This window comes from Lactuca sativa, chromosome 8 (assembly GCF_002870075.4).
Source record: "Lactuca sativa cultivar Salinas chromosome 8, Lsat_Salinas_v11, whole genome shotgun sequence".
Lineage (NCBI taxonomy): Eukaryota > Viridiplantae > Streptophyta > Magnoliopsida > Asterales > Asteraceae > Lactuca > Lactuca sativa.
Window position 1 is genome coordinate 301,503,970 of NC_056630.2, and position 21,644 is coordinate 301,525,613.

The 21,644-nt window shown below is 34.7% G+C and overlaps 2 protein-coding genes across 7 annotated transcripts; both read right to left on the reverse strand.

The window, feature by feature from the left end:
• Nucleotides 1–1,922: 1,922 nt before the first annotated feature.
• On the reverse strand, nt 1,923–5,942 carry LOC111905900 (mitochondrial metalloendopeptidase OMA1). 6 transcript variants are annotated; one of them, XM_023901630.3, is made up of 5 exons: nt 5,791–5,942; nt 4,226–4,311; nt 3,082–3,866; nt 2,494–2,642; nt 1,923–2,354 (listed from the first exon to the last, which is right to left on the reverse strand). In XM_023901630.3, the coding sequence occupies exons 3-5, from the start codon at nt 3,856–3,858 to the stop codon at nt 2,102–2,104; spliced, it is 1,179 nt and encodes a 392-aa protein (XP_023757398.1). In that variant the 5' UTR covers nt 3,859–3,866; nt 4,226–4,311; nt 5,791–5,942; the 3' UTR covers nt 1,923–2,101. The 6 variants fall into 6 exon arrangements, with proteins under 6 accessions (XP_023757398.1, XP_023757402.1, XP_023757399.1 ...); XM_023901634.3 differs by having other exon boundaries at nt 3,082–3,628; nt 5,791–5,941; XM_023901631.2 differs by having other exon boundaries at nt 4,226–4,314; nt 5,791–5,941.
• A 10,986-nt stretch (nt 5,943–16,928) lies between these two features.
• On the reverse strand, nt 16,929–20,865 carry LOC111905912 (uncharacterized mitochondrial protein AtMg00810-like). The gene is made up of 2 exons (XM_023901645.1): nt 20,689–20,865; nt 16,929–17,300 (listed from the first exon to the last, which is right to left on the reverse strand). Exons 1-2 carry the CDS (start codon nt 20,863–20,865, stop codon nt 16,929–16,931), a joined length of 549 nt encoding a protein of 182 aa, XP_023757413.1.
• Between the last annotated feature and the right edge of the window lie 779 nt (nt 20,866–21,644).

Here is a 21,644-nt window from a genome sequence, read left to right on the forward strand (position 1 = left end):
TGCCTTCAATTGAATTTCCGCTGAGATCCAGGTGTTGGATGTTAAAAAGTGTGCTGAAATTAAGACGATGAGAAGATAGATGCGTGTTATTGAGCCCACAAAATGAAAAATGCAGCTCCGATAAAAAAGGGATCATGTTTAGCAAGTTGGCAAAAACTAAGATTAAATCCAGAAAGATCAAGAAATGTTAGGGACCGACTTGGAAAGTGTGTGTTTGTATGTGTGTGTCGATTACATCTATCTCTGATTGATGCACTAAAAATGGCCTAAATAAACTACATAAATAATGCAAAGACAAAGGCTAGTCATGAAACATTATATAAATAACCTAACTTAAAATCATTAAAGGGGTGGGCAACAAAAAAAAAACAAAAACAAAAAAAAAACAAAAGCAAAGAACAAAGAATTCATCATAACCCAAGATATGATAAATATAAAAGAGCTCTTTATTAAGCCAACATATATGTAATTAGGGCTAAATGCAATAAATAACAATTTATTTTCATTTATGTGCATTATAGCATCCACCACAGCATTCTATTTTCTATCTTTTTTCTTATTAAGACATTGTAGAACAAAAAATGTAACTAGTTATAGCAGTGTACTTTCAAATTTTATTCTTCTTAAGACCATTATTATACTTTGAAAAATATATACGGTTTAAAGAATGTGATGTGATGTGATGATCAATTATTTTATTCATTTCACTGTGACACTGTTCATTCAAAAGCATAACGTGTTGCTTGGTTTATAGGATGAATTAGACAGCAATGCATTATAAAACAAGACTAAATTGCATCATTTTTATCCCTTTGTTTAGGTGCACTTTTGGGATGAGGTCCAAAATAAAATCATTTAGCAATTCCAGTCCTTATTAGAGGGTCAAATGACGCGTTGGTCCCTGAGCGTCAACTTTAATAGAAAATCTAGAGTAAATTACACGAATGGTCCCTATGGTTTGGTGTAATTTGCGTGTTTGGTCTCTAACTTATTTTTTTAACTTGGAAGGTCTCTATTATTTGTTTTTGTTACGCATTTGGTTCCTAATGTTTGTTTTTGTTACCCGTTTGGTCTATGTCTTACCTAAAAATACTATTATTTAAATAGGAAAAAAAAATGATGGGATAGGTAAGATAAGGTAAGGGTGTGGACTTGGGGGTATGTTTATTTAAATAAATTAAAAAATCAAGGGAAAAATAGTCTTTTTAGGTAAGAAAGGGACCAAACGCGTAACAAAAACAAACAATATGGACCTCCAGAGTTAAAAAAATAAGTTAGGGACCAAACGTGTAATTACCCTAAACTATAGGGACCATTCATGTAATTTACTCGAAAATCTATTACATTTTTTACAATGACAATTTGCCCTTTCATTTTGCACATGGTAAAAACTAAAATACCATAGGATCAAAACGGTAAAAAATTACATATATTAAAATATTCGGAATGGATGATTTCTTTTTTTCTGTGTGATTAACTAAACAAAAATCAGTCTAAAATTGTCGCTTTCGTATGTTTTTGATACACAGTAATTATATTCCTTGTTTTAAGTTAGGGATGATGAAGATAGTAGTGGTGGTGGTGGTAAGACGTTAAAGAAGATTTAATAACAAATTCAAAAGTAGTAAATAAGGGCAAATTGGTCATTTTAAAATTTTAACAGATGTGCTGTTAAAGTTGATGATCCGGGGACCAAAAGCGTTATAAAACACTTTAATAAGGACCGAAATTGCAAAAAAAAATTCCTATTGGACCTGATCTAAAAAGAACATCTAAAGACAAGGACAAAAAATATAATTTAGTTATAAAACAATAAAAACAAAGCGAAAATATTGGAAGACTTGTAAGTCAATGGAAATTTATGTCCAAAATCTAATTATATGTCCTTTATTAGTCACGTCGATAGAAGACAAGTTCTATAATTTTCAGTCTAAATTTTCATATTGTATATTCATTACATGTAAATAAAACTATTGTTACATGCAAGAACTCATGTCTTTAAGGATTTAAGGATTTTATACATTTGATCTTTTAATGTGTATAAGATGCACCATATGTGTTGACTTAAACAGAAAGTTGATTACATGAAAATATGTATAGGCTATAGGAAAAAACCATCAATCTCTCTACCTACCATGGCCTCTCGATATATGGCAACTGCTTCATGCATTACACTTGCCTCAGATAGCAATTTGCTTCTCCTCTTTCCAGATGGATGGGTAGAAAGGTAATCTCGCAATGCCGAATCACCTGAAACTTGACCCAACTTCTCAAATACCTTTGGTGCGACCCGCGGGTCATACCCAGCTGAAGCCATCAACAGCAACCCTATGTAATCAGCCTCAATCTCCATCCTATATATATCCAACATACAAAGATTCAATCAACAACAACCTAATAATACACATTTCTACCTACCTCCAGACAACAAATTAATATTAAGTCAATTAAGTAAAGAAAAAACAAGTTTGATCTCATAAATTTAAAACATACCTCCTGGAGAAAGGAAGCTTAAGCAAAAGATTTGACATGGTGTTTACAAGATCTGGCATGACAAATTGATACAAAATTAACTGCCCGATTGTGAACCAGAGGTTCTTTGTAATCTGTTCAGCTGCATGTCTTGCTACAGCATGTGCAACCTACAACCATATTAATACATTTAGCAAAAAGACAAAACACATTTTTTACCATTAACTAAATGTCTAAAGAACCCTTTGAATTTATTTGTAGTGACAATGGTCAAGTGAGTAACCTAGATCAAGATCTTGTTGAGAAAAGAAATATGGGGAAATTATCATGAAAAGGGAGAAATCCATCTTTTTTTTTTCTTGGGTGTGATTGATAAATAAAAGTGTTATACGCAAAAAGTAGCATTCTACTAATCTTTCTAACTACTTCCCACCTCATTATTCATTTCTTACCATATCCTATCAAGTCATTTCTTAACAAATATTAAACAGAAATGATGATCATTACATACATAGTCATACAAGTTCTTAATACAAAAATAGTCATATAATATATACATATGTGAATGAATTTAATTTAATTGATATGAAAAGGTGAATAAAAGCATACCTCATGTCCAATAATGGTGGCAATCTCTTCATCAGTTCTAAAGTGCTCTAATAACCCTGTAAACACAACAATCTTTCCACCAGGCAAACAAAAAGCATTTACAACGTGATCATTCACAATCAAAACTTCCCAATTTAACCCCTCCAAATGACCAGTAGCCGATTTTCCCCCCTTTTCTTTCCCCTTCTCCCGACTTTGATCCACCCACATATCATTAAGAACCTCATTTTTTCCTTGCTCTTTCTTCAATCCTCTTTGCAATGCTTCAATTATGTCCTTTGAAATCAATCTCACCCTAACGCTTTCTGGGTGCATCGCATGTAGAATTTTTCCTTTGAGCCCGACCTTCATGTTCTTAAACCGAGACTCACCAATCGTTCTCTCCAAATTTTTCGACAACAAAACAAGATGCCTCCGCTTTGTGTAAGGTATCGTCTCAACATTCCCAAAATATACGGTTAACCCAATTCCGAATCCCACTAACACAGCTATGAAAACGTTCTTGGGGTTATCAAACCATCTTCTGTATCCGCGAGGCTTGAAATGTCTAACTTGTCGTGAATCGACATAGTAATATCTATTACTAGTTGCATATAATCGAGAGTTTAAGCTTCTATCGACACTTACTTTCGAAACCTTAAGAGGGTAATATGCACTACAAGTAAGCTTACTCAATTGATTACTATTTCGGATTGTGCTTTTGGGAGATGTTAATTTGGAGGTGAAGTAACTAGAGATTGCATCAAAACCTAGTTTTGACCTTCTATACCATGCCATTTTTTGAGCTTACAAAGAAAACCAGAATTAAAATTTTACATGATGATGATGATGAATGACAATTAAAATTTGATACTTATGTTGCGTATAACAATATGTGTACTTTATGAATTTCTTTGATATCATTATGATTAAACTTACAAACAAACCAACAAGAATTTGAATAATGTCTTTGTAGTTTGATACTTATCAAAATCAAGAATAATCCTAAAACATGATTTATAATAAAGACCCCTTTCGACCTTCTAAAGATGACAAGGAAATTGGTGGTCCTTAATGTGTATTTTTATGCGTATCAAAAAATATATAAATTTTCTACTAACAAATCCTACAAACATGTTTTAGTATCACCGATAACATACACTACCTTTAGTCGAGGCTCCAATTCGCCATATTATGTAGGTGGCAAAGTCTTCTTATTTAGTAAGACATTCAATAAGATCAACAAGTCACCTGCTGAAACACAAAAGCAATCAGCATAAACACTTGATACCACCCAATTTGATGATGGTGACAAACAAACATGCTTTTTCATTGATATCATATACCAAGTTCATTATAACACAAAAATGGTCTCTAAATTCATGAACATGTTCAAAACAAAATGGGAGAAGAAATGCACAAAAAAACCATCACTCCAAAAAGTTAACTCAAAGCACGACTATAAGCAAAATTTTAGTATTTCTATGTTTTCCTTCTGCCCGTTGCTTAGATTTTACTTTTCAAACAGTAATTAATAGGCACAAACATGTGGGTTTTAGGGAATATGTGATAAAAAGGTATTTTTAAAAGATTATGTGGGCATGCGACAGCTCATCAAGAATCAAGATCTGGTTGAAGCATAGTAAATCATTATCCAATCAAAGACAAAGACCGGAATATCAACATTTTGATTTGAAGTAAACTCACAAAAGAGATTGATTCATTATGAATTCGTAAAAGGAAAAGAATACAGTTATAGAAGTTCTTGAGTATTGTGTATACATAATATTAATCCTTCACAACTCCAATATAACTAAGTCACTTGCTGTGTAGATGGTTTTTAAGTTGGTTGAAGAGAGACATTTCATGTACTGGTATTGCTGCAATGACAAATACTCTACAGCCAATGTGATAAGCCCAAACTTTACTGGTTTATAGCATAGGGGTATTTCTGTCTTTTATCTATTTATTTTCCTATTAGTGAGTCTACAGCCAATGATGGGTTGAAACAATTGTTAGTGGGGACAACACCTGATTATGTTGGTTGTTATTCCCTTTTGTCTTGTCTCTAGTGGTAGTATAAATAGACCTTATGTTTTAGGAAGTAGGCAGCTAAGAATTATTAAGAATTTAAGATTGTTCTTCTTGGAGAGTCCTTTCCTCTCGAATGTATCAGAGCATCTCTATGTTTTCCCTCTGTTCATTGCTTAAATTTTACTTTTCCAACAGTAAGTAGAAGACAAAGTCATGTGGGTTTTAGCAACTATGGGATAAAAAGTCTTTTAAAAAGATTATGTGAGCACATGGAAGCTCATCAGATTACAAGAAATGTTTTCTGATTTCCAGTTTTCTGCAATGCAAGAGCAAATTGAGCGACATTTCATGTACTTGTATTGCTGCAACAACATAGACTCTGTGGTCGATGTACTGATCAAAATAAAAGATTAGTTGATGCAATACGATACAACCACTAATGTAAGTACCAAAGGGTCGTCTACTGTAAAGCAAGGGAAATAACTGAGTTGTGAAGCGTATCCTCCCTTACACAGTTAATAACGGATTTTGCACACAAAAAACATAAAAGCGTATGTGCATCATTTTCGGCAACGCTAAATTTATATCTGTATTATCTTACAGGGCCCAATTTGTGCGTTTTGTACACAAAATAGAACAATCTCATGAACCAATGAGAATTAGGTCAAACACAAAAAAGGAAAGGGAAAAACTTACCAAGTGAACAAAGATGACTCGGAATCGAGAAGTAGAGAGATGAATCGGCAATGGAGTTTCATGTCCGTACCTCGCTGGTGGTGACCATGGATAGGTGAACGCGATGGGAAGAGTCTTATATTGGTCAACGAAGATGATGGATAAGTTTCTTTTTTCTTTTGACAAGATTACATAAACAGTCCTTGTATTTTTCAGATTACATAAACATGTGAATTGAAAAACCAAAGGACCATTTATATAATATTGTTAGAAGAAAAAATATTCTTGTTCGTCACCAAGTACAAGACTTTATCCCATTGCATTTACCCTATCCATGGTCACCACCAACGTATGGACATGAAACTTCATTGCCGATTCATCTCTCTAATTCTGAGTATCGTTGTTCACTTGGTAAGTTTTTTCATTTCCTTTTTTCTTTATGTTTGACCTAATTCTTATTGGTTTCATGCTCTTTTTGCTTACAAAAGCCTTATGCCTACATAATCTTTTCAAAATACTTATATCCCATAGCTGCTAAACTCACATGATTTTGCCTACTAATTAACTTTTTGTCAGTTCGGTTCATTGGTAAGAAAGCAATGAACAGATACAATTAAATAGCAAAATGAAACACCTGAAAAAAAAATCCTAAAGGTGGTGCTCTGGACTACCAAGTTCATCTAACAGGTGCGCGGGAGGTTATAGGTTGTGCAGAGCTGACTGAAAAGTTATGATAATAGGCGACGGTCAGATTTAGAGTTTCAGGTCGAGGATATGGTACTCTTAAATGTGTCACCTTGGAAATGTGTCATTCGATTCGGGAAGAGGGGCAAGTTGGGCCCCATGTATATTGGACCTTTCAGGGTGGTAGCCCAGGTGGGCAGGATTGCGTATCGTTTGGATCTACTCGAGGAACTGAGTCAGATCCATGGTACTTTTCATGTTTCTCAGTTGCGGAAGTGTTTTTCTCAGTTGCGGAAGTGTTTGGTTGATGATTCCGCAGTGGTTCCCTTGGAGGACATTTAGGTGGACAAGCGCCTGAATTATTTAGAGAGACCAATTGTCATCCTCGACAGGAATACGAAGACTTTGTGTAGCAAGGTTGTAAGCTTGTTAAAGGTGTAATGGAAGCGCCGTAAGGGTTCATAGTGGACATGGGAGCCTGATGAGGAGATGTGGGAGCATTACCGTGAGTTATTTTCGGCGGTGGACTTCGAGGATGAAGTCTGATTCAAGTGGGGGAGAGTTATAACACTCGTTTCAGGTATACGTCAATTCATTTAAAATTTGAAAAAAATTTTCTTGGACTGCCACGGCATGGTGGGGATTCACCACGGTGTGGCGTTATTTTCTTGATTGCAGGTTTAAATGACTCGCCATGGCGTGGCAACCGATATTGGAGAAACCCTAATCCGTGGGCTTTGGGCCCTATATAAAGGACATTATGGTTAGGGTTTTGTGATCTTTCAGCCTCCATACCCTCTCTAGACCAGAAATCGTAACCCTAGCCTCCCTTGTGTGATATTGAGCTTTTTTTTGTGGTGTTTGGTTGCATTTTGAAGGAAAGAGAAGAATGTGCTAACCCAAAGATCAAGCAACGACTCTTTTTCCATCCTTGGAATCACTCTCTGGACCATTTGTAAGTCCTCAAGTTTCCATTTTTATGATTCTTTGATTGTAGATCTAGCTTTATTAGCTTATTTTGGTCTATAAGTGATGTCTGGTTGGTTTGATGAGATAAATGTTGCAACTTTATGACTCTCATAAGCACGGGCAGAGCTAGTAGGGGGTCTGTCATATGCTTTTCCCCCTCAATATCCTTTAAACTTCAAACTATATTAGAAATAAATAATGAGCCTATCACTAATTTGAAGCCCACATCAGTTTTTTATGAGGCTAAGTCCCTCTCAACCTTTTAAAATGTCAATTGTTATAAAGAAAAGTAATGAGGCTATACTATGACTAAAATTGAAGCTCACAACTAAAATTTTGATTGAATTATTTTATTGTAATTACGAGTACTCTATTTATTTCAATTACAATTTATCCCATTTATTTTAGTTTCTGTCATTAATAACTCTTTTAACTGCCGATTAACGGGTATACTAATTAACTCTTTTCTTTTCATTTGTAGTAGTGGTTTATATTAAAAAAATATAGTATGTAACTCCTATTTATATGATTTTTTTCTTAATCATTTTTGTTGCTGATTTTTTCACTATCATCCAAGACCTTTGTTGGACATAATATAGGCCCTTTTTATCCTCAAATTCTGGTTTCCCCCCTGCTCCTGAGTCCTATGAGCAATATATCTTGTAGATATAGACTTTAGTTGGGATTTTTAGCCTTGCATGAGTTTTGGCCACCTTTTTTATTATTTTGACCTAAAATGGAATCTATACATGCATTGGACATATATACATGTCTATGAAGCACTAAACTTTATGCTAGATTTGGTATAGGAAACCCTTCTGGAGTTGGTTAAGCTAAGGACTTTGAGGAGAAGTGCTTAACAGTTAACCATATCATGATTTTTGCCTTTATTAGACCTTTGGTTAAAGATATTGTCTTATTGAAGTGTCTTAATGGATAAAGTTGGAAACTTTATCCATTAAGGTGTTGAGAAGGAGTAGATCTAGGTTTTTGAGCCTTTGGTTTTTAGTTAAAAGTAGCTTAACTCAATTAAGCTAAACAAACTGCTCCCCACGACATGACGCTAGGCCGCCACAGTGTGGCGAGTAAGTATCATTCGACTGTTTTTTCAACTTATGCCCACGTCGTGGCCAAGGAGGACCACATCGTGGAGAATTGATGATGGTTTGTTGACTCCTTTAACTCGGGTATGGATGGGGTTTAGACTCGTGGGCCACAACGTGGCAAAGGTTGGCCACGACGTGGAGGTCAACTGAGTTTGACTTTGACTTTGACTTGAGTTTACTTTTGGCCAACCCTTAGCTTTGGAAGGTAGACTAAGGGTTTACCTTGTATGACTATCTAGGTGTGGAGTAGAACTTGTTTTGTTAGTAGTAAGAGCAACAACAGTTGATTATCGTCTGAGAGGTGAGTCTCTTCACTATGCACGTGGGTTGAAGGCACCAATGTCGACCCACTGGATTATGTTGTTTGTTGATAGTTGTTTGTATGATACTTGCATGATTTGTATATGTGAGTTCGGGTGAGGCCCATTATACTCATTGGGCAGGACCCGTTATGCGAGTTAGGGCGAGGCTCGTTATACTCATTGGGCGGGGCCCGTTATGCGAGTTAGGGCGAGGCCCATTTTACTCATTGGACGGGGGCTGTTATGTGTATGGTATGTTGTATGTTGGAGAACTCACTAAGCTTTGTGCTTACGATTTAAGTTTATGTTTCAGGTACTTCCGGTTTGAAAGGGAAAGGTTTAGCCTGATCGCAGGGCATGCACCCGTATCCAACTTTTTATGATTTTTGGATTTGTACTCTGATCACTATTTTCACCTTGACATACTTATGATGGTTTGACATGAATATTTGATGGTTTTGGTTGAATTAAAATGAAATTTTTACTTATGATTTTTGGGATGTTACATCTTCTTTTTGTTGGATTAGGTGTCTAAGCTCATAACTATAGTTGGTATATACTTAAATTGATAGTACCACAGTCCTTCTGGGTTGCCCTCAAAATTAGCAACTGGACATATAGTTTTGGAGAATGAGGTTGATATATTATTTGATAATAAATTGAAATAAATAATTTGTTAACATATTATGAGAATAATATATTAATTAGAAATGGTAATATTTATAATATTTAATCATAAATTAATTGGAATTAATTTTAGGATTAAAAGAATTAATTAAAAGTGCATGGACTAAATTGTAACTGTTCAATAGTTGAGCAAGAGGCAATTTAGAACCCTCCATTGAGTATCAGAGTTGGGGCATAGGTCGATGTGTTCGACGGGGATGTTGAAACCTATAATGGGGGGGGGGGGGGGGGTGAAGGCATGCAGGTTAGCTGCACCAGATCCCACATCGGCTGAGAAGGAAAACTAAGCATTCCTTAAAAGGGGTGTGGATATCTTCCCTGTCACAATGCGTTTTAAAGTCATGAGTACGAACTCAACCTTTAAGGTTCAATGATTATGAAGTCAACTTACCCCCGTTTGTCACTCATCCACCATCCATCTCCGATCATGTTGCTTCTAGGGTACATTCCCTCTCCGATTTTCTTTCTTATAAAAAATTTTCAAAGGCTCACAAAGCATTTTTAGCAGCCATGGTTACACACTTGAGCCAAAATCTTTTAAGCATACAGCAAAAGATGAAAGGTGGCTTTTGGAAATGAAAAAGGAGATTAGTGCTTTGGAAGCAAATGCCACTTGGGCTCTAGTTGCTCTTCCTCCTGGAAAGCGTGCTATCGAATCCAAATAGATTTTTAAAATCAATTTTAAACCAAATGGCGAAGTAGAGCGATACAAAGCATTACTTGTTGCGAAAGGGTATACCCAAATGGAGGGTGTAGATTATCATGACACTTTTGCACCAGTCGCCAAGCTAGTCACTGTAAGGATTTTACTCACCATGGCAGTCAAAAATAACTGGATCATACACCAGTTAGATGTGAACAATGCCTTTCTGCATGGAGATTTGGAGGAAGAAGTCTATATGAAAATTCCTCAAGGCTTTGGAAAAGAAGGCGATACAAGGGTTTGCAAGTTGAAGAAGTCCTTGTATGGCTTGAAACAAGCAAGTCGGAATTGGTATCACAAATTCACTTTTGCCTTACGTGAGCTTGATTTCCAACAATCTCATGCAGATCACTCTTTTTTTATTTATAGAAACAAAGGATTCTTTGTTGTAGCCTTGATCTATGTTGATGATGTGATCATTGTTGGCAATGATCCTAAGAAAGTTGAACACACAAAATCCAGTCTCAATGATCGGTTTAGTATTAAAGATCTTGGCAGTCTAACCTATTTCTTGGGTATTGAAGTATCACGTATAAAAGAGGGTCTTGTTCTTAGTCAACGAAAATATACTCTTGACATACTTGATGATGCAGGTATGCTTGGGTGTCGGCCTAGTAAATTTCCTATGGAACAAAATTTAAAACTAGACAATGGCGATAATGAAGAAATTGTGGATGCCAGTTTGTACCGACGTTTGATTGGAAGATTGTTATATTTGCAAGCTACTAGGCCGGATATTACTTACTCGATAAATATCTTAAGTCAATTTATGTCAGATCCTCGTCAGAGTCATTGGAATGCGGCGCTGAAAGTTTTACGGTATCTAAAGGGAACTTTAGGGCAATGGATTTTGCTACCAAAAGAAGGCACACCTGAGCTATTAGCTTATAGTGACTCCGATTGGCTAGGGTGTCCAATTTCTTGGCGTTCAAGAACTGGCTACTTATTACTTTTGGGTGGTGCACCTGTCTCTTGGAAATCAAAGAAATAGTCAGTTGTGTCTCGATCTTCAGCTGTGACCGAATACAGGGCCATGGCGACTACTGTTAGTGAAGTTCTTTGGGTTAGATGGTTACTCTCTGAACTTGGGGTTCAAATTACCTTGCCTACTCCACTCATGTGTGATAACGAGTCTGCACGTCATATTGCACATAATCCAGTTTTTCACGAGCGTACTAAGCATGTCGAGATGGATTGTTTCTTTGTCAGGGAAAGAGTTGAGTCCAAAGAAATCACTCCGGTTCATGTTTCTTCACAAGCTCAGCTAGCCAATTTACTTACTAAACCTCTTGGTTCAGGTTACAGACGCTATTGGTCAAGTTGAACATTCGTAATCTCCATGTGTCAACTTGAGGGGGAGTAAAGGGATTGATTTATTTTGGTGCTTATCTGAAACATGTCACTATCTATATTGGTCATTATCTTTTTTTAGATAGTTATTCCGTATTATTTGTTTCGTTAGTTAGCTTTGGTTTAGCTCTATTTATTCGTGATTTCCTTACCTCTGTAATAAACATCTTTTGATCATAATGAAATAAAGCTATAAGAAACTTTTGCTTTCACCAAATTCTTTAAACTTATGGCCATGGAAGTCAACAAAAGGTATTCTTGATTCATGAATCATGACCGACTCTATTCCCCATTGCATATGCAATTCTATTGGCCACAATTATATATAAATAGTGAATAAAAAATATCTTATTTGACAAATAAGCATTTACATTTTCGAGAAATCAAAGATAATTTATAATTTTTTTGTAAATGACTAACAGGTTGACGTGTCAAGCCCACTAGAGGATAATTTTTATAATAATTTTGTGACGACAGACGCAATCACGAGAAGCCTTGTTGGTCGACTTGGAAATTGTGTGTGTGCGTGTGTGTGTGTCGAATACATCTCTCTCTAATGATGCACTAAAAATGGCCAAAAGAAACAACATAAATAATGCAAAGAGCAAGGCTAGTCATGAAACATTATATAAATAACTTAAACTTATAATCATTACATGGGGTGGGTGTCAAAAAACAGGGAAAACATCATAACCCTAGAGTGATGAATAAAAGAGCTCTTTATTAAGCCAGCTTATATGTAATTAGGGCTAAATGCAAGAAATAACATCTTTCCATTTATGTGTGTATTATAGCATCCACCACAGCATTGTATTTTATATCTTTTTTCTTATTAAGGCATTGTAGTTTGAAAAATGTACTTTCAAATTTTATTCTTCTTAAGACCATTATTATACTTTGAAAAATATACCCAGTTATAGCTTTTTATTCTAATATTTATGCTTATTAAGACATTATAATGATCTGTCTTATTGTCATGCTCATTGAATTACTTTATTCATTTCAATGTGACTTTGTTCATCCAAAAGCATAACGTGTTGTTTGGTTTAAAGAATGTGATGATGAATTAGACAGCAATGCATTATAAAACAAGACTAAATTACATCATTTTTTGTCCCTTTGTTTAGGTGCACTTTTGGGATGAGGTCCAAAATTGAATCATTTTGCAATTCCAGTCCTTATTAGAGGATCAAATAACGCGTTGGTCCTTCAGCCGTCAATTTTAATAGAAAATCTATCACATTTTTTGCATTGACAATTTGGCCTTTCATTTTGGACGTAAATGGTAAAAATTTTAATACCGTAAGATCAAGACCGTAAAAATTTACATATATTAAAATATTCGAAATGGATGATTTTTTTCCCCTGGGATTAATTAAACCAAAATCAGTCTAATATATGTTTTTGTTACCCAGTAATTATATCCCTTGTTTTAAGTTAGTGATGATGGAGGAAATAGTGGTGGAGATGGTATGACATTAAAGAAGATTTAATAACAAATTCAAAAATATTAAGTACGGGTAAATTGGTAATTTTAAAAAATACGACAGACGTGCTGTTAAAGTTGATCAAAAGCGTTATAAAACACTTTAATAAGGACCGAAATTGCAAAAAAAATCCTATTGGACCTGATCCAAAAAGAACATCTAAAGACAAGGACAAAAAAATGTAATTTAGTCATAAAACAATAAAAACAAAGAGGCCTTGGAAGACATGTAATTCAATGGAAATTTATGTCCACAATCTTATATTTCCTTTATTAGTCCGCACACCATAATTGTCTTAGGCCTCAAGGCTGATATGACCAGCTCAATAGAAGACAAGTTCTATAATTTTAAGTACAAATTTTCACATTGTATAGTAATTACATTTAAATAAAACAATTGTTGCATGCTAGAACTCATGTCTTTAAGGATTTTATACGTTTGATCTTTTAATGTGTATAAGATGCAACATCTGTGTTGTGTTGACTTAAACAGAAAGTTGATTACATGAAAATATAAATATACACTGTATTTTTCTGTCAAACATGGCACATGATATCATGAAACCTTTTAGGTTTACACCAGTCACCTCTATAATGGTATTAACTCATTGACATGGAAGACATGGAAAATAATGGATAAATTTTATCTACAAACTTGTATTCTTTTGGTTAAATCTATTCCCCATGGCATACGTAAATGTATTTATTAATTGTTATTGACAGGGAAGACTTTGGAAGTCAATGGGCAGTTTGTATCCACAAACTATTACTCGTTCTGCTTGTAGGCTAATTTTTGTTGTCTTAATCAAAATAAGTTGTTTTTGGAAAACTCTAATCCTCATGCCATTTACATTCTTTCATTTTATGCTCATTTGATCATCTAAATTACTCTTCATGAAATGCTTTGAGTAAATGAATTGATTTGGGTCGTTCTTTATTTCTAATGGGCCAAATAGGTTAACCATGTTGAAACTTGGCCAATTTTTTCTAAATTAATATTTTACTTTTGTATATAATTTTGTAATAAGTTCCCTTAAATTGTTTACTTACTAAAATCAGATTCATCTATATTTGTACATAAAGTTTTTATAAAACCAACTATTGAACCAAAATGAAAATAAAAATACAAACATTAATTTATGTTTTCTTGTTTGAGTGGTTGGAAATAATAAATCAAAGGAGTTGATGGAAATGAAATTATTATATTTAATAATATGTTTTATAATAATTTTTCATGATTAACAAGAAAGTTTAATTAAAAGAAGCTTTGAAATGGTGAATCAATATTTGTTTAACTTACTGAACGTTGATTTCATTTTTCCAAGAGCATAACGTATGGTTTGGTTTGTAGAAAGTGGCAATCAAGTCATCAATGCATTAACTATAAGTATAAATAGAAAGCAAGATTGGAAGACTCAAGTCAATGCAAAATTACAACCACAATTATGGCCCCAAGTTTTCATTTAAAGACTTTGAAGTCAACACAAAACTATTAACTTGATTTTGACATTTAAAGATTTATGAAACTATCTTACAAGAAAGGACTCTTTGATTATTTGACGTTTAGAGATGTTTCAAGACATATAAAAGACAAATCCTATAAATTTAACATTCCCCCGCAAGTTATTATAACTGTAAATGAAAATGTGTAATTGTATTATGTTTATAAAATGGTTAATATTATAAAAGCCCTAAATTTTTAACCCGTAATTGGAAAAAGCCCTAATATTTTTTTTATTGCTATGGCCACAACTTTTTCACAGAATTATTACTCTAGCCCACTTAACAAGTTCTATGGTTAACTTGGTTAAATTTTTTGCAAAATCAGTCCTAAAATATTCAAATTTAGTCCCTGAGGTTTGCAAAAAATTACACCACATGACTTTTTAACTTTATTTTTCATTTTTTATATACTTTATTTATTTTCGCTTTTTTTATAAATATATATACATTTTTATTTGCTTTTTCTAAATATACTTTATTTATTTTCATTTTTTAACTTTATTTTTCAACAATTTGATTTTTTTTACCTTTTATACCTTTTGTTTTCTATTTTATAGTGTATATATAGAGTATATTAGAGTTTTTTTAGTTTTTTTTTTTCATATTTCTTTTCGTATTATATTTTAATTTTTTCATCTTTATATTTTTTTGTTATTTGTTTTCCAATTATTTGTTTTTATTTTTTGTATTTCAAAACACGAATATATCATTGCAACGTAGATTCAACAGGCAATGTTAGCTTGGATGTCTTGGAAGAAAATAGTTGGAGTCATGCTTTAACAATTTCAGAGGTGCTACTTGCTTTGAGATCAATCTTCACCAACCCTAACCCTTGTATGTATTTCATTCTTTTTGTTATAATTTAATCCTTAAATTCCCTAGCTGAATTGTTATATTATAATCTTTTAGCATCTTTAAAAATCTGAAATTTAGATAAAGTTGACAATTTTGTTTTTCAATTGTTGCAGATAAACCTCAACTAGGAATGACTCATTTGTACTTGGTAGACAGAAGTAAACATGATGCATTAGCTGCAGAATGGACTCAACGATTTGCAAAGTAAAAATTAAGCATTTAGGAAACCAAATAGTCATGTGTGTTTTTAGTTCATATATTATGTAGGAATTATATTATATATTTCATGTATAAGTATCAGTTTTTCTTGTATATTACATTGAAAAATGGCTTAGGAAGTGCATGTTTTTTAAATTTGGAAGATTTTCAAAATACTCGGTCCATATAAGTTAAAAATACAAAATAATAATAATAATAATAATAATAATAATAATAATAAAAACAAATAATTGGAAAACAAATAAGAAAAAAAAAATAAAAAGATAAAAAAATTAAAATATAATACGAAAAGAAATATGAAAAAAACCAAAAAAAAAAACTCTAAAATACTCTATATATACATTATAAAATAGAAAACAAAAGGTAAAAAGTTAAATAAATCAAATTGATGAAAAATAAAGTTAAAAAATGAAAATAAATAAAGTATATACAAAAAAGAAAATAAAAAATGTATATATATTTATAAAAAAACCGAAAATAGATAAAGTATACAAAAAACGAAAAATAAAGTAAAAAAATCATGTGGTGTAATTTTTTCCAAACCTCAGGGACCAAATATGAACTTTTAGGATTGATTTTGCAAAAAAATTAACCAAGTTAACCATGAAACTTGTTAAATGGGCTATAGTGATAATTCTACGAGAAAGTTGTGGCCATAGCAATAATAAAAAAAAACATTAGGGCTTTTTCCAATTACGGGTTAAAAATTTAGGGCTTTTATAATATTAACCCTTTATAGAATTACATATGAACTCTATATAAAGAGTATAATATTACACTTCAATACCCTCTACTTATTATAACCATAAATTACATAGTTTAACATTCCCCCGCAAGTTGAGGGCGGGGAACCACCTGCAACTTGGATTGTAGGAGCTGAAATCTCTGAGTAGTTAAGGGTTTTGTGAAGACATCCACGATCTGATCATCCGTAGATATAAATTGAACTAGTAGTTCACCTCTTGTTACCTAACCAAGTGAAAATCTACCTCAACATGTTTAGTGTGTGCATGGAACACAGGGTTGGCGGATAAATATGTAGCTCTTATATTGTTACGCCATAGAGTAGGAGGAGACGGAATCGATATGCCAAGTTCATGCAAGAGTGCTTTTAGCCAAATTAATTTTGCAACAGTATCAACAAGAGCTTTGTATTCGGATTCAGTTGAAGTCCTTGAAACCATCTTTTGTTTACGGGCAGTCCAGGAGACAAGATTGGATCCCAAATATATGGCAAATCCCCCGGTGGATCTACGGTCGACTGGGCAGCCTGCCCAATCAGAGTCAGAGTAGGTCTAAACAGGTGAGGAAGTAGATACTCGCAAAAGAGCATCTGTGAAGGCCTGTAACTGTGTACCAGATTGATGACGAATGAAAAGACCAAGATCGGTTGTTCCTTTCAAATAACTCAATATACGCTTAACAGCAGACCAATGGTTTTCTATTGGAGCATGCATAAACCGACATACTTGATTCACAGCAAAAGCAATATCTGTACAGGATAAAGTATCATACTGCAAAGCACCAACCGTTTGGCGATACATGGTCAGATCAGAAAGTGATGGGCTATCGTCAATGGTCAAGAGTTGAGAGGGACTCATTGGAGAACAAGCTGGTTTGCAGTCAGAGAGACCTAACCGCTGTAGAATCTCGAGATTATACTTTTGCTGAGAGACAACACAAGATTCTTCTTATCATGAACAACTTCAATGCCCAATAAATAATGAAGTTGGCCTAGATATTTAATGGCAAAAGTAGAATTGAAATGACTTATGATGCGGTCAATGGTTGATTGGTTGGTACCAGTGATAATAGTAGAGCAAGACCGGTTTCCACAACATGGTGATGACTGCGCTCAACAATTCCATTGTGTGCACTGGTATGAGGACAACAGAGTTGGCAAATGATGCCACGGTTTGTAAAAAAGGAAGTGAGAGGAAAAAATTTCCCTCCCTAATCAGTTTGTACACTTTTGAGTTTGGTGTTGAATTGTCGTTCAACCATAGTAGTGAAATTTGTAAATGTAGAGTAAACATCAGATTTATGTGCAAGTGGGTAAAACCACATGTACCTAGTGTAATGATCAACACATAAGGGAAAATATTTATGACAATCAGAGGAGACCGTGGGAGAGGGTCCCCAAACATCACAATAAACAAAATCTAATATTTTATTACTATGAAAAGTAGAGTTATGTAATGAAAGTTTAGAAGATTTTCCCAACTGACAAGAAGTACATAAAGAGGAACTTAGTTTTGTAGAAATCGACAAAGAACACAATAGAATTAAAAACATGTACGTGTGGATGACCAAGACATTGATGCCAAGTGACAGACGAAGCTTTCATGGTTGTGAAGGTGAGCTTGGGAAGGGGTTGAAGTTGAGGAAGACGAAGCGAGTAGAGCCCGTTATTTCTTGGACTCGAAAGGAGGATAGTGTGGGAGCCTCATCCTTCACAACAAAGAAAGAAGTGTGAAACTCAAAATAAACATCATTGTCATGACAAAATTGTTGGACAGATAGAAGATTCTTTTGAAGTTGAGGAGCATGGAGAACATTTGTAAGATTAAAGGTTTTGTTACGAGAAAAGTATTTTGATGAACCAATATGAATAATGGGAAGAGGGTTACCGTCACAAACAGAGAGAGAGTCATCACCATGATATGTTCAGAGTTGTCCAGGTTTGATAAATTAGGAGTAGCATGACTATTTTCACCGGTATCTGTGAACCATGTGGCTGCTGATGTAGACCCGAATAGGTGGCAATACTAGTTTGAGAGTTGGACATATTAGGCTGATTTGGGCACTGAGATGGCAGGTGACCTATACTACAACGATTGCAGTGACCGTACACAGTGTTCTGAGTGGATGCCCATTAAAATTGGCGAGTGTTGGAGTTTTCACGACCTCGATTATTCTGGTTACCTCGTGAGTTGCCACGAAAATTGCCTCGACGTTTTGGTTATCTCGGTTGTTTGATGGTCGGGAGGCATAGTAAGCCTGGGTTTGGGTGTTTTGTGAGCTCATAGGATTTAGTTGACACCCTAATTGAGAGGCAAATAGCTGCAGGTTGTTAAGTTGAGACTGAATAGCAGCGATATCAGGTAACGAAGTAGTAGAAGTACCTCCAGTTGTGGCAACAACATATACCTGTGGTGAGGTGGTAATGGGTAAGGAGGTGGATTTCTTGATCATGTAATCATGGTCAGACAAGAGGTCATGCAGATCATTAAAAGTACAGGTGGTTGACGTGCCAAAATGTTTGATTTCAAACCATTGTACTCATATCGTAAACCTAAGATGGTGGAGTTTCATGCCCTTTCATCTAAATGCAAAGTAGTTGTGTTTTTAAAGTATAGTCACGAGATCATTAAAAGTACCAGTGGTCATTGTCCTTCATAGATTTGCCAATGTTGGCAAGAGCTAATGTATATTCCATTGCACGACTGAGATAGTTAAGTGGAGTTTCGTGTCCTTTCATCTAAATGCAAAGTAGTTGTATTTTTAAGGTATAGTCACGAGAGACAGAATTTGGTGCATATGCACGTTCTAAGGAAAGCCAAAGATCTCTAGAAGTTGTACCTTAAACATGTTGGAAAGATGCTTAAAAAGAACTATCATTCGAACATGTGCATCGTTAGCAATCCAAGGGAGATAACTAGGGTTATCAATTATTGCATCTCCTGATTTAATTTTTGGTTCAGGGCGGGCGTGCCATCCACATAGCCAATCAAATGGTTAGTAGTTAAATTCGATCATCCCCTTCCAGAAACCATAATTTGTAGGAGAAAGGGTGAAGGCGAATTTGTTAGTGTTGTGGGTTGTTTTCTCTACAGCAGTAAAGGCAATATTAGAAGCCATGTTGAGGTGAACGGATGAGGAGGAGAAAAAAATATCGACCAGATTTAGGGTGGGAAGTGGTAAAGAGGTTTCTTGCATCTATTACTAAGTGAAAACGTGTAATTGTATTATGTTTACAGAATTACATATGAACTCTATATAAAGAGTTCATATGTAAATTACATAATCTAACACACATGCACACCTAAGAACATACAAGTACAAGTTTACAACATATCCACAACCAATTCCTTGAAAAATCCAATAAAAAAATTAAAACAATAAAAATAGCAATATGCAACCCTTTCTTGATTTAATTTAGATAATGGTAACTACGGGTCCGTTTGATAGTTGCTGACTAGGTTAGTGCTGACTGAGTTAGAACTTCTGACTGAAGTCCACATCTGACTGAAACCATGTTGTTTGATTATATCTCTGAGTAACTGTGATGAATAATGAAAACTGACCATATCACCCCTTGATGGAAAACTTTATATAGCATAAAAAATAGCAATGAATTTTATTCTTGATTTCACAAAAGGCAATAAACTTTGATCCAACCATGAATTCGCCATTGAGATAAGTTTTGATGGGAGTTTGTGATACAACAAACAAATAAAGTACTTCAAGAAACATGAATATTGAAGATATGATCAACCATAAAATGTATTTTTTTTGTACAAAAGGAGCTCATTCAAATGACAATATCATTGAATTGACCATAGTTCATACATAGTTTAAACAACACAACCATTGAGCATAATTTTCTAATAATACAAGTATTGAGAATTGTGGTAAACAGGGATCAGAGTATAAGTTTACAAGCTTACATATACCTCAAAATAAAATGGCACATCATTACTAAAGAAATGGAATCACAAACCTAGAAAGGAATTACTACAAGTAACAACATCCATCCATCAATTCACATAGCTAATAAAAGGATTCAGCCCTCGAGAATCATTTAGGTCTACACCAAATCTGGATTGTCAAGAGGAGTGTTTGAGCTCTGATTGTGAGCTTGATTTTTTTTGGTCAAAAGGAGTGTTGATCCTGATTACACAGCCTTCACCCTCTATCCACACACCATCGACCACCATCATCAGCCCCTACCACTTGCCACTTACCTGTATAAAATCAGCGATGCCACCACCTTAACCCTTCTACATCTCTATACCAGCCTCTCCGCCAAACCACCAACCATCACCCCAAAACTTGACCACCACCATCATCAGCCACTTCCATCCTTATTCCTCCTTTATATCCACTACAAAACACCATACCAACACCAACAACACCACCAGACATCATCAAACTGACAATAATCATCACCATATTACCGCCATAAATAGCAACCAAACCACCACCATCTTGACTCACATTCATCACCATTGCACACCTTAACCCACCAAAATTCACCACATATCTCCTTATCATCCACTACCAGACGCAACATCACCATCTCCGACCAACTTATCAATTGAAGGGAAAAAGGGTGAATATCGAATTTTTTGGTGATTGATCGGAGGACTGGTTTGTTAATTTATGAGACCAACACCCCGCTCCCGAGTTCAACTTAAGGAGAGAGAAGAAAGGAAATGGGTGGAAATGAGAGGAAAGTAAGAGAAATTGGTGCTCCCTAGGTTCATTAAAGGAGAGAAGTGGAAGGAAATGGAAGGATCACTTTCCCTCCTAACTTTCCTTCCGATTTGGAAGGATTTGTTAAGAAAGAACAAAATGTTTAACTTTCCTTCCATTTCTCTCTAACTCGGGAGCACAAAAACAAAATTTCTTTCCCTTTCTTTTCTCTTCTTTTCTCTCCTTACTTTCCTTTCTCTTCTCTTATTTTCTTTGCTAGAACTCGGGAGCGGGGTGCAAGAGAGAGAAGAGGCTGCGATTTTGAGTTTCTTGCTGGGTACTGGACACGTATGCAAGGTCATCGATTCCAATACTAATCAGGCGAACACCAAATACTAATTGCAAAAGAAATCTAGATAGATATAAAATAGATAATACGAACCTAGACGCAGTGCAACAAAGAATCGTGTTCTTGTTCTTCAAATCGCAAGGCTTGAGTGAGATGAAATCGATTGAAATCTACTCTTGTGATCGACCCTTCAATTACCGATTTGAGGAGAAGTTGAGAGAGCAGATAGAGAGAGTGGCAAGTT

Excerpts from the sequence above, each read along its gene's own strand:
- LOC111905900 (XM_023901630.3), bottom strand. The coding sequence starts at position 3,858 with ATGGCATGGTATAGAAGGTCAAAACTAGGTTTTGATGCAATCTCTAGT. Across the intron at positions 2,643-3,081 it reads CCACCATTATTGGACATGAG|GTTGCACATGCTGTAGCAAG; the intron begins GTATGCTTTTAT and ends ATATGGTTGTAG. Across the intron at positions 2,355-2,493 it reads AAGCTTCCTTTCTCCAGGAG|GATGGAGATTGAGGCTGATT; the intron begins GTATGTTTTAAA and ends GGATATATATAG.
- LOC111905912 (XM_023901645.1), bottom strand. The coding sequence starts at position 20,865 with ATGGTGATGAATGTGAGTCAAGATGGTGGTGGTTTGGTTGCTATTTAT. Across the intron at positions 17,301-20,688 it reads CTGATGATGGTGGTGGTCAA|CAAAAGTATAATCTCGAGAT; the intron begins GTTTTGGGGTGA and ends GTTGTCTCTCAG.